At 58.4% G+C, this 14,985-nt stretch overlaps 1 protein-coding gene across 1 annotated transcript; it reads right to left on the bottom strand.

Moving 5' to 3' along the window:
- Positions 1 to 283: 283 nt before the first annotated feature.
- Positions 284 to 12,960, bottom strand: LOC122193573 (cyclic AMP-dependent transcription factor ATF-7-like). Its single transcript, XM_042894408.1, has 9 exons — positions 12,841 to 12,960; positions 10,999 to 11,117; positions 8,678 to 8,812; positions 7,616 to 7,773; positions 5,229 to 5,328; positions 4,020 to 4,133; positions 3,066 to 3,212; positions 2,092 to 2,289; positions 284 to 1,009 (listed from the first exon to the last, which is right to left on the bottom strand). The coding sequence occupies exons 1-9, from the start codon at positions 12,887 to 12,889 to the stop codon at positions 626 to 628; spliced, it is 1,404 nt and encodes a 467-aa protein (XP_042750342.1). The 5' UTR covers positions 12,890 to 12,960; the 3' UTR covers positions 284 to 625.
- Between the last annotated feature and the right edge of the window lie 2,025 nt (positions 12,961 to 14,985).

Raw genomic sequence — 14,985 nt, 5'->3', positions numbered from 1 at the left:
GATCCTTCCAACCCGAAAATCCCATGGATCTGGGACCTTTCAGGACCCTTCCAACCCAACCATTCCATGTTCTATGACCTTTCAGGACCTTTCCAACCCAACCATTCCATGTTCTATGACCTTTCAGGACCTTTCCAACCCAACCATCCCATGGACCTTGGACCTTTCAGGACCCTTCCAACCCAGCCATCCCACAGTTCTATGTCCTTTAAGGACCCTCCCAACCCATCCATGCTGTCATTCCACGGTTCTGTGATTCCTGAACGCTCACCTCTCAGCCCAGAACTGAAGGGTTGAAGCCCAACAGGAGCCACAGCTCCACCCCAACCCCCCACTGCTACAACTGGGCAAAAGAGAGCGAGCTCTGGAAATGAAGCTGATGAGGGCCTCAACGTAACACTGCCATGGGAACTGGAAAGTTGGGAAGGGAATGGAGGGGGAAGGGGGGCAGAGTCCTCCAAAGGTCTCTGCATAAAACACGATGAGGTAGGAAGCAGCCAGGCGGACTGAGAACGAAATAGGTGGTATAAAAACTAAGAGGAAGGAAAGGAAGAAAATGGGAAGATAAAAACGAGGCCTTCAGCTCTCTGATGTCACAGGGAAGGAGATCTGGAGCCCCAGGATGTCACTGGCAGAACCTGCCCGTTCCTGACCCTGCTTTCAGAGCAGAGATGGGTTTTAAAGACATGAGGTGCTCTGAGTGCTGCCCGGAGCTGCTGGGTGGGTGCCACGTCCCCCAGCATGGGGACAAAAAGGCCACACGGAGGGGTGAAGCTGCACGTGGAGAACAGCAATCAGGAGGAGACGGGGCAAAGCCTGAGGTTCCCAAAACCACAAAACCCTCCTTCTGTGGTCCCTGCTGTGGTTCAACCTGCAGCAGCAGCAGCAGGCGGCGCTCACCAAGATAGCCCTGGGTCTTCTTCTGCAGCGCGGTGACGGGGCAGTCCTTGTGAGCCAGCAGCAGCTGCTTCAGCTGAGCCACCTCATTCCTCAGCAGCGTCACCTCGTTCTGCGATTGAAAGACAAGGACGTGTGGACACGTGGACGTGTGGACGTACGGACACGCTGCTGCCAGCTCGTCCTGCGAGCTCAACGCTTGGCATCGAGCTGGAGACGGCCTGGGGACACCAAAGCTTTCAGGTGGGGGGATTTGGTGGCCAACCCACGATGGGAGCGCTCTCCTGAGCTGCCCCTCGCTGTGCTCTCTCTGCCCGACCCTTCCTGAGCCCCCACAACTTTCGGGTTCGCTTCCCTCCAAGCTCTGTGCAGCAAAATCACTGCCCTCTATGGAAAGGTTTGGAGAAATGGCTGAAACTCCGTCAGTTACGCTGCAGAACTGCCCAAGGAAACAGCTTCTAGAATTACTTTGGGAAGAGAATTCAATGCCACAATCGGTGCTACTGAAAAACAATTCCATTCCATGAGTCGTGGGCAAGCAGTGGGAGAAAAAGCCCAGGATGGACACGAGTTTGGTTTTTGCAGACCAATCCCAGGCCAACGCTGAGGGCATTGATGAGGAGGATAATTGCAAAAGGAGAAAGGTTCTGTTCAGCTGTTTTTAGACCTGCTGCACTTCTGCAGGCAGGAGGGGAGCAGCCAGAAAGACCCAATTCTTCACAGAAATCTGTGGCTGCAGCTGCAAAACCTCCTTGCTCAGCCCTCTGCCCCATGAAGGGAACTGGGACTGCTGTGCTGTGCTGACCCTGTGCCAGCAGAGCGCTCCCACCTCCAGAAAGGACATTTCCATGCTATAAACACGGCTGCTTTCATCCCGTCCCCAGCAGGCGGTGCTCTGTGCAGCTCCCCCCAGGGAATCATTGGCCTTCTTGGCCACTGCAGCACACTGCTGGCTCATGGCTGATCACCGGTCAACCTTTGGCCAACCAGGGCACCGCTGGCCTTCAGGGCACCTCCAGGTCCTTCTCCACACGGCTCCTTTCCAACAGCTCAGCCCCTGACCTGCACTGATATGTTTGGAGTTCACAGCAGCACCCAAAGGCATTTTCTCTGCAGCACGGGGACGACGTTCCCTCCGCGGTGACCGACCCGGAGCGGCCGGGCTGAGCTCAGCCTTAATGGTTACATACTCACGCTCAGCTGGATGTTCTGGGTTGTGAGCTCCTCGGCTTTCTTCTCTAAGGAAGACACCCACAGCTTGCGTTTCTGCCGGCAGCGCGAGGCAGCAGCTCTGTTCCTCTCCAGGAACCGCTGCCGGCGCTCGTCGGGATCCTCATCCACCGTCCGCCTCCGCCGACCGCCGGTGCTGGGAGTGGGTTGTGCAGGGGAAACCTGGAGACGGGGAAAAGAGATGCTGAAAGGGAGCACGCAGCTGACAGAGCGCGGAGCAAGCGTTTCCCACCAGGTCTGGAGGAGGAGATGCGGCATCTTGGGGCTGGGGGAAAGAGGGATCTGCTTTGCAGAGCGGGCTGGGGAGGAACGGAACCACGCGCCGTCTCCGCTCGGGGCCCATAACCACAGGCAGAGCACAAACAGTGGTTTCTGAGTGGGCAATTTGCTTTCGAGATTAATTTGCTTTCCATTTTCTCCAAATGCCTTCAGCCAGACGCGCTCTCGGAGGCAACGGGAAGATTTTGTAGCTCCACACCACAGCCCAGGCTCATTTCAGAACAAAGGAAACGGTGGGGAGGGTGCGGGGTCCCAACCTGGTGGGCTCTGCCACTGCGGCTGCTGGGCTGTCAGGCAGCAGATGGACATTAAAACTTTTGGAAGGCGCTGCAACTGACAGAGCAGGTGGCGGTGCTGATGGAGGGCTGGCATTTGGTGAGCTGGCAGGAGCTGCCGGAGCTGATTGCCTGAGAGGGGAGCGTTTAACCCTCGTAATCGAACGGGGAGAAGGGAGCAAAACATTCTTTCAGAACTCCAGCCCCTGTCAAGCAGATGAACGCCTCGGTGGAGTTTTCTGCCTGGTGGCGTTCGAGAGCGTCAGTGCCGAAGCAGTGCTGGACAAACAAAGCTTTTAAACCGTTTCTGCAAACCAGGAAGGTGTGAGGTTTGCTCCTCTGAGGCTCAGTAACCCCCAGCACCGGGGCTGGGCAGCAGCAGACCTGAGGCTGAGCTGGCGATGGAGCGTCGGGGTGCTGGACGAGGATCTGGCTCTGCTCTGGGCGCGCCGTCACCATCGTGCTGGCTGAGCCCACCACCAGGCCGCTGCCGTTCAGCGAGGAAGACGCCGTCAAGCTGGCCTTCAGCCTCTGCCAGAGGAGAACAAAGGACATCAGTCACCCCTTCCCCGCTCTGCTGAGGCTTAATGCAGCTCCTTTCCCACCCAGGGAACCCAGGTGACTGAGGAGTGACAGCGGCCGTTCCAAACCCAAGTGAAGCCACCACCACCGCCTGGTTTGGCTCGAGGCGGGCAGCAGCTTCCAGCTCAGACAGGTGCCCACATCCCCAAACTGACACAGTGCCCACATGGGGATGGGATGGGGATGGTGGAGGGCCTCCTTTCATCCCTTCTGTTCTGAGACATCTCAGCCATGGTGCAGCTCTGCCCGTGAGCCCTGCACACACTTGGTGGTGGCATTGAGGTGGCAGCGTGGAACAGCACAGCGCTGCCAGGAGGCCGATCTGTACTCCCCCCCCCCCCCCGTTCTGACCAAAAAACAACGGGGTTTCGCTGCCCTTTGTTCTAAAATTGAGGTGTTTTTTTCCTCACAGACCTTCAGTCGAAGGCTCTGCACAAAACCCATTACCCAGACCCTCAGATTGCAGCACAGCATCCCTGCTCTTGGCTCCGCCATCCCCAAGCCCACCTCCAGCCCATCTGTTACCTTGGATGCAGGCAGCAGCTCTGCACAGACGACGCCAGGCTGAGCTGCGTCCCACCAGCACCGAGTGCCCACCCTGCAGGCCAGAGCCGCAGCCCCTCCAACACCTGATCCCAGCACAGAGCAGCACTCTGACCTGATTTCGGAGCGGCTCTTTGCAAAAACCAAGGGGAAAAAGCCTTTCTGGAGGGGCCAGCGCAGACGGAACGCTGCGGGCACGCGTTGCACACTCACCATTTTGGCTTCTGAGTGCACGGGGAGACCCGACGGGGAAACGGAGCCACTGCTGCTGATGGGCGGCCCGGGAATGCCGGGAATGTTGGGCACGATGGACACGGGCCGTGCCAGCTGCCGGGGAGGAACCGACGCAGCGTTAGGAGCCGCGGTGCCAACGAGCTCCGCAATCGTTCCCCGACCGAGCGCATTTATCAGCCCTGACAAATCTCGGCGTTTAACTGCCGCCATTTATCAGTGCTGCTGTCAGCCCAGGGCAGCAGCCGCCCCTTTGGTGGCCACGGTTGCTGGTGAAGGATTGCCCGGCCGCAGCAGCCCCACACCTCCCTCCTCTCCCCATCCCTGGGTAGGGAGGGAGGGAACGGAGCGCTCCGGTTCTCGGCAGCGCTGCAGAGCTGCAGCAGCATTGGGGGCGCATCGAAGCGTCTCCTGCTAAGCGAGGAGAGCTCTGCCCTCACCACGGGGAAAACAGAACCTGCACTTGCGTTAGCACGCCGCTCAGGTCCGCTGTTGCAAAGCACTGCAGCCCCAAAGCTGTGCCTGCAGGCAGCAGCACGGCGCAGAGCTGCGTGCCCACGAGCAGCGCGGGGCTGCCTGCTCTGACAGCGACCTCCCCTCAACCTGGGGCAGCTTTGGCTGCGATTCGCTCCAATGCCAAAACACACAGCAGGATCCGTGCCTGGGGGGGGGGGGGGGGGGAAGCTGAAGCTCTCAGGGGGCTCAGAGCTGCTCCTGAGCTCTGCACCACGGGTAATTCCTCGCATGCAAAAAGCCCAACACGCGAGGAGAACATTTGCACGGCACTCTGGTGATGCTGGGGCAGGGGGGGCGGCTTTGCTGGCCTGCAAAGAGCAACACGTTCACTGCAAGCTCGGATGGTTCCGACTGCAGCACGCAGCTCCAAATGGGAGCGGTAATCAGTGCCCCTGCAGCTCCCAGCCTCCATCCACGGCGTGAGCCATCTGTCTGGGCACGGCTTTGTTTTTTCTCCAGACTGATTGCCCTCTAGTGTGATCGCCGCGTTATTGCTGCCTTGCCAGAGCCGCCCCCCCCCCCACCAAAACCCACCCTCCCCTCCTGCTCAAGCCTTATCTCGCGCAGGGCAGGGAGATGCACTTTAGTTTCTGCAGCATGGAAGCGCCTTGGCAGGGGGAAAAGCGCCGGCCCTCCCTCCCCTCCGCCTCGCAGAGCCGTGCTGCGTTTCCTTACCGATATCACAGACGGCATCTGCATGGGGGGGCCGGGCAGGACAGGCATGGTCTGCCCGTTTGGCAGCTGCACGACGAGCGGAAGGGAACCTGTGGGTGACCTGCAAAGACAGCGCAGGGCTCGGGGGTTATTTGGGGCCGACGTCGTCCAGGCAGCACGAATGAACTGCTGGCTTTCCCCTTTCCGAAGGGCGCTTTGTGAACTGAGGAGTGTGGAGGGTGGGGTGGAGGCGATGGGGACGGAGCCTCATTGCTACAAATGAAAACAACCAAGGATTTCTTTTTTTCCACTGCAGATTTCGCTTGGCTAAACGGGCTCTGCCTCCATTTCACTCCTCTCACTCCATTTCAGAGCGCCGCGCTCAAGCGGTGACCGTCCTGCACAGGGAAAGGGGGGGTGGAATGGAGCAAGCGATGGGGAGAGGAAGGAAAACGTCCCTGGAGCTCCTCCTGCTCGGCGCAGCCCAGAGCAGAACGGTGCAGAGAGCAGCAGGGAGGAGAGCAGAGCTGCCCCCTCCTCCAGCACAGCCCAGGGGATGGGGGATGGATGGAGCCAGCGTGGAGCGACGGCGGCGTGGGGGGAGCGGGGTCAGAGAGGGGGGCTCCGCGTGCCCATAACTCAGGCTGGAATTTTTAAGGCTGCCCTGGGAACGCCAACGCTCGGCTCTCATTCATTTCTATTGGGCATCCCAAATCCTCCAGGCTGCTTTGAAAATCCCAGGCTAACAAGGCGAGCTGTGGGGAGGTCACAGCCCTGCCCTCCATCTCTGTCACGCTGACAACCCCCCCGCGGCCGCGGGGGCCCCAGTTTGGGCGGCGCCAAACCCCCCCCCCCGTGGAGCTCTGGGATGGATCCATCCCTGAGAGCTGCAGAGGACACAAAACCCCATTGAAGCCCAGATTGCTCCAGTTTGATTTTCTCATGTCTCCAAGTGAGGGGGGACTCTGCACCAAACAGCCTGGGTTACAGGGAGAATGCAGGAGGAACACGGGCAGAATAAAGGTGGAATGCAGGCAGAATGCAGGCAGAACAAGGGCAGAATAAAGGTGGAACACAGGCAGAATGCAGGAGGAACAAGGGCAGAATAAAGGTGGAATGCAGGCAGAATGCAGGAGGAACAAGGGCAGAATAAAGGTGGAATGCAGGCAGAATGCAGGCAGAACAAGGGCAGAATAAAGGTGGAATGCAGGCAGAATGCAGGAGGAACAAGGGCAGAATAAAGGTGGAATGCAGGCAGAATGCAGGTGGAACAAAGGCAGAATGCAGGTGGAATGCAGGCAGAATGCAGGAGGAACAAGGGCAGAATAAAGGTGGAATGCAGGCAGAATGCAGGAGGAACACGGGCAGAATAAAGGTGGAATGCAGGCAGAATGCAGGAGGAACAAGGGCAGAATAAAGGTGGAATACAGGCAGAATGCAGGTGGAATGCAGGCAGAATAAAGGTGGAATGCAGGCAGAATGCAGGCAGAACAAGGGCAGAATAAAGGTGGAATACAGGCAGAATGCAGGTGGAATGCAGGCAGAATGCAGGTGGAATGCAGGCAGAATAAGGGCATCTCCCGAGGGCTGCAGCCAGCAGTGAGCTCTGAGCTGATGCCGGATGGATCGAGGGGCAAAAAGGGGCCGTCGATTGCTGGGCTGAAATGAACGGCTCCCACAGCAGATGCTGAGCGTGCAGGAGGGCAGAGGGCTGGAGAAGAGGCTCTGCTGCAGGGGCAGCGGCTGTCTGAGAAAATGCCAAAGCCACTAAAGACACAGACAGCTTCCTATGGGTGGCTTTGCTGAGCTCTCAGGCTGCAAAGGCAGCTTGGGAGTCCCCAGACACCATCAGAGCTTTGGTGTCCATCAGGGCTGGGCTCATGGAAAGGAGCTCTGCAGAGAAGGACCTGGGGGTCCCGGTGGCAACAAGGGAGACCGTGAGCCAAAAGTGTGCCCTGGTGGCTGAGAACACCAATGGTGTCCTGGTTGACCAATGGCTCCCTGGGGTCACTGCACAGAGGTGCTCCCCACTCTGCTCTGTGCTGGGGAGGCACCATGAGGAGCATTGGGCCCCCAGTTCAGACTGGGAAGTGCTGGGAGAGCCCCAGGGAGCGTGCAGAGCTGTGGGAGCCCAGAGCACCTCCTGGTGGAAGCTTCTATGATTCTGTGTTCGGGGATTAATTTCTCCCTGCAGTGAGATCCGCCTCGTTTCATTACACTGCAACAATTAGTTCCTGCCTCCTGCGCTTCCACCCCATTCTGCTTTCGCAATGAGGCCCTTATGCCCAAGCAGCCGCAGCACCTCGGATCTTCTGCCAATCAAGGAACTTCTCTGGGTCCCTAATTACTGCTCGGGAAGCATAACAGGAGGGAAGCCTCGGGGCAAGGACTCCGTGCTACAAACTCACCCGAGCTGCCTGTTGGATGGCGGGGCCTGGGTGATGACAGAGGTTGGGGAAGGCAGCGTGGGGTGCAGGGGGTCGTAGCCCAGGTGCAGGGGCAGCGATCCGGGGCGCACGATGGTTGGTGTTGGCGTGGAAATGATCACAGGCTTGGGAGCGATCTCCTAAAGGTGGCCAACAGATAAAAGGAGACACGAGGTTACTGTTCAGTTATCAGCTGGAGCTGTGAGATCCTTTCCAGCTCAACCATCCTACGGTTCTATGATCTCTAAGGACTCTTCCAGCCCAAACGCTCCACGATCCCATGATTTACCTTCACCCAAACCTGGCTGTCTGTTATGATCTGACAGATCAACGCGGTGGAAGGGCAAACCAGGAGTACAACAGCAAAGGGACCAGAGAGAATGGGATGGCATTACAAAGGGAAGGCGCTCACTCATCTCTGAGCTGCACAAAGGAGGGATCCCCAAACAGAGACCCCTCCCCACTGGCAATCAGCCCTTAAATGGGGTCTAACAGTGGTGCAGCCAGGCTCCACCTCTTCTGCTTGCACAGCTGCACTGCCTTCACCTGTGCTCTCAGGGCTGCCCGGTTCCTTTCCCCAGGTGCTCAACCAGTGGGTCAGGCAAGGACTCAGCAGTTGCCATACTTTGCCCCTTCTGGTTTCCCTCTGATGGCTCTGAAACTTAAGGCACAGAACCTGAGGCACAGAGGGGCACCATTTACCCCAACTGACTGTATGTCACTGCAGGGAACGGGGCACAGAGATTCTGGCTCTGGGAAGTCGTCCCCTCTGTGATTCACTGCTCCTCTCCTGCTCTGACCACCTGCTGCCCACCCTGGGGGTGAAGCTGCAGCGCTGCACTTCATCCCCACCTGAAGAGCATTCGTGGGATAGGCAGGAAGCTTCTCTTCACCTCCACGTGGAGATTTAAGCGTGTTTGAAGAGCGGCGGGGAGGGAAGAAGCGATTCTCTCTCTTTCACAAACAAGATGAGCCACAGTGGTACCCAAACGGGGGGAAGCTCTGCTCTGTGCAGCCTCTGCCAGGGCTGGGGGTCGGACGTACCTTCTCCTTGCTCTGCGGTGACCGTGGGTTGGAGGCAGGGCTGTCAGGGGGGGACGAGTCCACCTCCACCGGCTCCTCCTCCTTTATTTTGATGTCTGGGGTGGAGGGCAGCGACATGTCCAGGGCTGCGTTGCTCTGCGGAAAAACCAGCGATGGATTGAGAGGACAATGAGCTCACATCGCCTGCCGAACGGCCGCCCGTTCCCAAAGGAAGAGCTGCAGCTCTGAGCTGCCAAATTATTATTATTTATTGGTCCTGAAACAGCAGCTGGGAGCCCGAGGCGGAGAGCGAAGCCGCGCCGGCCCTGTGAGCACACAGCCCCAATGGCACCTCGTGCTGAGAACACAGACCTGATTCTTTGCATCCCAGGGCTCTGCGGAGGAAAGCAGGTAACAAAGCCCTGAGCCACAGAGGGCACCTTCATCCGCAGAAAGAGCTGCAAAGCGTTGTATAAATCAGCCTGAATTATTTTACTGCCCGATTATCGAAAGCAAACAAAGAGCCATGCAAGTTATTAAACATCCACGGGCTCCCCATTAAAATGAAACCCGACTGCATGCCCACAGATGGCAACACGCCGCCAGCCTGGGCTCCTGCAGTGCCACGTGCCATGTTTCAGCTGATGGGGAGCTGGTGGGGATGGGAAGAAGGTGACAATGGGGGGGGGACACGAGAGAGCGGCTGCTTCTGTGGGGCTGGGAGGGAACGGAGCGGGATGGAGCTGTGGGGTGGAGAAGCCCCTGCACTGAGCGTCAGATTAAGGGCAGAAATGCCCGTAACTCAGAGCTGCTCTCCATCCCCCATCCCTGCTCGGCAGCCCAGCCCGGCCCCTAACCCACACCTCCTCCTCTGCTGCATCTGAAGTCCTCTCCAGGGAGGGAAAATTGAGGCAAAAAGGTAAATCTGTGCCTCTGGGGCTGCTCTGGCGCTGATTTACACCGGAGCTCGTGGCCACGTACCTGCCCTGCTAAGCAGAGATGGGAAGCACAAAGGAGAAGGGATTAACATGCAGGCAAATTTCGAACCACTTAAAGTGCCTCCAGGGAAGCTCCCGCTGCTCCCATGGTTTTGATTAAGGCGCTGCTGTCGGACCACCCTTGGAAACAGAGGACAAAACCCTGCAGCAGCCGTGGGGCCGCCGGCAGCCAACGCTCTGAGCGTCGCAGCGATGCAGCAGCAGCTCCGGGGGGGCACACAGAGGCAGCGGGGCTGGGGGCTGAGGGGTGCGCAGGGCTTTTTGGGGAGGGTCAACGCGTCCCTTCCACCCAAACCACCCCCTGAGCTCAGAGCCGCCGCCGTTCTCCCGACTGCTGGCGGAAATATTTTGCCTGCGGCCGTCCTGAAGAGCCAAACAAAAATTAAAAGGCAAATATCCGAGAGCTGAAGGCTGCAGAGCAACGGGAGCTGGGTGGTCTCCCCATAAAGCGAGCGGCGAGACAGCGGGCGGCTGAGCCACGCCGACCCGAAACCGCAACCGGGGCGCAGCCTCCAGTCTGAGCTGCGGAGAACAAAAGGTGCAGAGGGGAGGAAGGCCCGCACGGCCCCGCAGCGCTGAGCGGAGATGGATGGGTGCTGCCAGGAGCAGAGAGAGGCACTTTGCAGCGCTCGTTCCCAATTCCTCCGTCCCCCATCTCGGGGAAGATTTACGCCGCTCTGCTCCCGCGGTTTATTTCCGAGCAGCGCCGCTGACTGCGGGCGGACGGACGTCCATCCATCAACCCCGTAAATGTATGTGGCAGCCTAAGAGCCCCGCACGCAGCTGTGCTCCTCCGATCCCTGAGAAGGGAAGGGGGGGAGTCGTCCTTAATGAGCTGCTGGCTGATGAGATCCCGCCGTCCTTCAGCCCCGGGGTGGCGGGGGCAGCCCGGATCGATGCTGCCGGCAGCCAAGGGGGCTCTTTGTTAGCGCAGCCCCTCCTGCGTGCAGCCCCTCTCCCCACCGCAATGCACCGTGCTGTGGATGGTGCTGCCTGAGCCCTGCCTGCTCCTTTATCGGGGGGACCCCAGAACTGCACCTTTGGGGAGCATCGTTGGGGATCTGACACCAGGAGAGGTTCAGAAAGGATTCTGCTCAGATCCCGGAGCCCCCAGGGTTGGTTCTTTCCACCCCGATCCGCACAGTATTTGGGATTACCGCCTCTTTGCCCTTTGGAATAAGGGAATAGGAAACCCTTCCAACGCGCTCTAAACGGGGCTCCCATCACACGACTGGCAGCCAGAGTCACCCCACAGGAAAACCCCAACATGGGCACAGCAGGACGCCCTGCCCTCCAGCACAGCCCCCCCAGCCCGGGCTCCCAGCGCTGCCTTTCTCCTCTTGCCTTTTTCTCCTCATCCTCGGAGGCTTTCTTGAACTCGTGCTCGAAGGAGCTCGCCAGCTCGTTGAACAGCCCCACCTCCTCGCAGTTCTTCAGGAACCGAGTCGGCGTCGGGGTCTGATCTGGGGGGGCAGCACAACAGCACCAATTCACACCGTGCCCCCCTGTGCCCCTCCTGCGCCCCCCAGCTCAGCACAAAACCTGATGATGTTTTCCTGGCCTGTCCCTCCCAACCCGGGGCTCTGCCCGTCCTCGGGGGCAACAACGGAGGGCAGGAGTGGGGTTGGTGTCCCCAGAAAGGAGCAGATCCCAAAAGCACAGAGGGATCAGAGGAGGAGGAGAAACCCACCAACAGCCATCTGCCTGCACGGGACCCTCCTGCACTTTCCAGCACAAAGGGGGTCCTTGAGATGCTTCCCTTGAGCCGTGGTGTATTCCACCCTCCCTGCCTCATTAAGGTTTGTTCATTAAGCACGCTTTGCTCGCCCACACCTCTCCCCATTAAGCCCACGACCTGCTCTGGCTGCAGATCTCAGTGGGATGCTGCTTCTGCAGCATTTTCAGGGCTCTGTTTGGACCATTCCCCGCTCAGCATCGCTCACCTGATGCCACAGAGCACCAGGACTGCTCCCAGCCCACCACCTCTCCCATCCCAACCTCCAGGAACTGCCCAGAAGCTCCCAATTCCCATTTCAATCAGTCCTCGCGTGGGGAGAGCTCTGTTCCTTATGACCCTCCGCATCCTGACTGCAGTGTTTTGGTGTGGGTGAATCCTGATGCTCGTTAGCACAAAGCTAATGAGGGAGGGAGGAAGAAAACCCCGGGACAAAGCAGTTCGTGAAGTGTTTTGTGCTGGCGTCTCACCCACGACTGCGTGCACCTTTGGGAGCTGCAGAGATGAGGATTTGGGAATGGAACCACCCCATGTGTGCTGCCATCCCCTCCCAGCCGACATGGATGGGAGTTCATAGAGGAAAAGCCCCCCCCCCCCCCCATTTAGCAAAGGGCTCACTGAAGGAAAACTGACCTTCAGGAAACTGAGCCTGCCTGCAGCCCCCACCCCAATGCCTTCCTCATCAGCTCCCATGAGGCTGATCCCCATTTTGGGTCCCTTGGGGTCCAGCCTCAGCTCTCTTAGGACCTCATCCACAGCCGCCAACCCCAACCCCAACCCAACCCTACACCTAAACCCTAACCCTAACACTAACCCTGGCTCACAGGCTCACAGCAATCTGGATTGCTGCTTCCCCATCAGCCCCAAAATGGGGCTGGAGATGGAGCTGGGGTGAGCGCGTCCTTCCCGAGGGCTGCAGAAGGGATTTCCCTGCTCTCAGCCCTACACAAAGCCCCCAGCCCATAGGAGACCCAAAAGAGGATCCCAACGAAGCAGGAGAGCATCAGTAAGCAGCGATGCTCTGCTGCCAGACCCCGATCTGTGCTTTCTTTTCCCTGTTCCATACGGGCTGTGCTGACCCTGCAGCACTCGGAGCTGTTTGGGTTTACAAAACAAACCCCCAAAAAAGGAAAAGCGCTGGGGAAGGAGCTTCGCTGTCACATCCTGCACCAGAGAGGAACCTCCGTCCACCCATCACCCCCCTCCAAATGACAAAAAGGGGGGGGGAAAACAAAAGAGAGAAGGAGAAAAAACCCAACACCGCCGTAAAGAAAGCAGGGGAAAAAAAAAGAAACGAGCAGAAAGTCAGCAGCCTCCGGCTCCGCTCTGCTCCTGATTAAATGCAGATCACAGGGCTTTTTATGGGAGGCAGAGACGTGGCTCGCTGCATCTGCTCCCCAGCATTAATCTTGCAGCCGTGGGCATTAACGCGGCGCGGGGCTGAGCCGTACCTGCCATGATGACCGAGTCGGTGCGCGCCGGGCCGAATTTCAATGTCATCTCATGTTTGTGTTTATGAACTGCCAGGTGGTCCTCGTTTGTAAACCTCTGAAATGAAACGGTTCAGAAAAGGGTGAATAAATGCGGGTTGCGTTTTATGGGACTGGGGATGGGGTGGGGGGTTGGGGATGGGATGGGATGGGATGGGATGGGGATGGGGATGGAGACTGGATGGGATGGGATGGCATGGGGTTGGGATGGGGATGGGGATGGGGCGGGGATGGGGATGGGGTGGGATGGGGTTGGGATGGGATGGGGATGGGGATGGGATGGGATGGGGTGGGGTTGGGATGGGGATGGAAATGGGGATGGGATGGAGTGGGGATGGGGTGGAGATGGTGATAGGATGGAATGGGGTGGGGATGGGGTTGGGATGGGATGGGATTGGGATTGGGATGGGGATGGGGATGGGGATGGGTTGGGATGGGGTGGGGATGGAGATGGGGATGGGGATGGGGTGAGGTTGGGATGGCGATGGAGATGGGATGGGATGGGGTGGGGATGGGATGGGGATGGGGATGGGGATGAAGATACGGATGGGATGGGGTTGGGATGGGATGGGGTTGGGATGAGGATGGAGATGGGGATGGGATGGAGATGGGATGGTGATGGATGGAGATGGGGTTGGACATGGAATGGGGTTGCGGTTGGGGATGGTGTTGGGGCTGGGACGAGGTTGGGGCACAGTGTGGTGTTTGCACACTGCTCAGATGGAAAACAGCACTGTGTGCAGTGAATGGGGCACAGAGATGGCCGAGAACCCATTTCTGAAGACTGCAGCTGAGACAGGAGATTCAGCTTGATGCCGGCCCTAATTAGAGGCCATAATTAGGGGCTGCTCGGCTCTTTGGGAGGGGGCAGATGAGGCTTTTAATGCCATGCAATTTGCAGCCGGTCCAACATCCACCAGAGGCAGAACAGTGGGGAAAAAACCAAGGGATTTCTGTGGGGCCGGGGGGCTCACAGCCACCCCACGGAACTCCGCAATGGGGCCGGGATGCTGCCAGAACACAGACAAAGGCAGAAAGGGCAGAGGGGAGGACAGGGTTAAAGCAAACCCTCCTGCAGAGGAGGATGGAGCTGCTCCTGTGGGCTGCAACAAAGCACGGCTGCAGGGCGGGCGCATGGCAGCCATCGGGATGGGGGTCAGCATGGCACGGGGTTGTTTTCGTTTTGCCATTATCTCCCACTCCCAATTCCCCCTTCCCCATTATTTCCCCTTCCCCACCCCTTCTTTCCCATTCCTGGGTTCCCCATTTCCCATTATTTCTCATTCCCTTTCCCCATTCCTTATCTCCCATCCCCATTCCCCATGATTTCCCATTCCCTGCAGTTCACCATCCCCACTCCCCATTATTTGTCCCTATTTCCATTATTCCCCATTACTCCCCACTATTTCCCACTATTCCCCACACCCCATATTCCCCATTTTCCCCCCCCATCGTTCCCAAGTTCCCTCTCCCCGTTCCCAACCCACACCGTTCCCACCTGCAACGCAACACAACCAAACCAAGGACAAAAGCTGCACTTTTTACCCCATTTTTCCATGAAGGGAAACTGAAATCTGCAGCACATAAACCCTCTGCAGAGATTTGGGGGGGGGGGGGGGGGGGGAGGGGAGGGAACCACACAGCATTTCCAAATGCTGAAAAAGGGGGAAAAGGCAGAAAATGCTCCATTCTGCAGCTCGCTTTCTGCTGGCCGCTTTGGCACCAACCTCTCCCCCCCCCCCCCCAACCCCATGCAGCAAAGAAACCCCGAGACGGAGCCCAGCACTTCAGCCCTAAATCATGTCATGTTACACTGAGAGCAGCGCCGGGGGGACGGGGAGGGGGGGGGTAGAAGGAGGGATGAAAAAATGGGATGAGTTACGGCCGCGGCGCTGCCTTTCGTATCCAATCCCTTCCAGCAGCAGTTGAAGAGCTGCCGTGGCTGCAGCCCATTTTTGGAGGGGTTGAAGGATTCAGGGTGGGATGTCATGCATTGCATCCCCCCCAAGGGCCACGTGCAGCCCCGATTTTGCCTTTTTTCGGCTCATTTTTGGGGCTCTGGGTAAACATGGGACTGGGTGTCTGCATCCCAAAGGAATCTGGTTT

This window comes from Lagopus leucura, unplaced genomic scaffold (assembly GCF_019238085.1).
Source record: "Lagopus leucura isolate 7727_CA_CO unplaced genomic scaffold, USGS_WTPT01 60365-0_obj-0_obj, whole genome shotgun sequence".
NCBI classification, from domain to species: Eukaryota; Metazoa; Chordata; class Aves; order Galliformes; family Phasianidae; genus Lagopus; species Lagopus leucura.
This window is presented reverse-complemented; position numbering and strand designations above follow the sequence as displayed.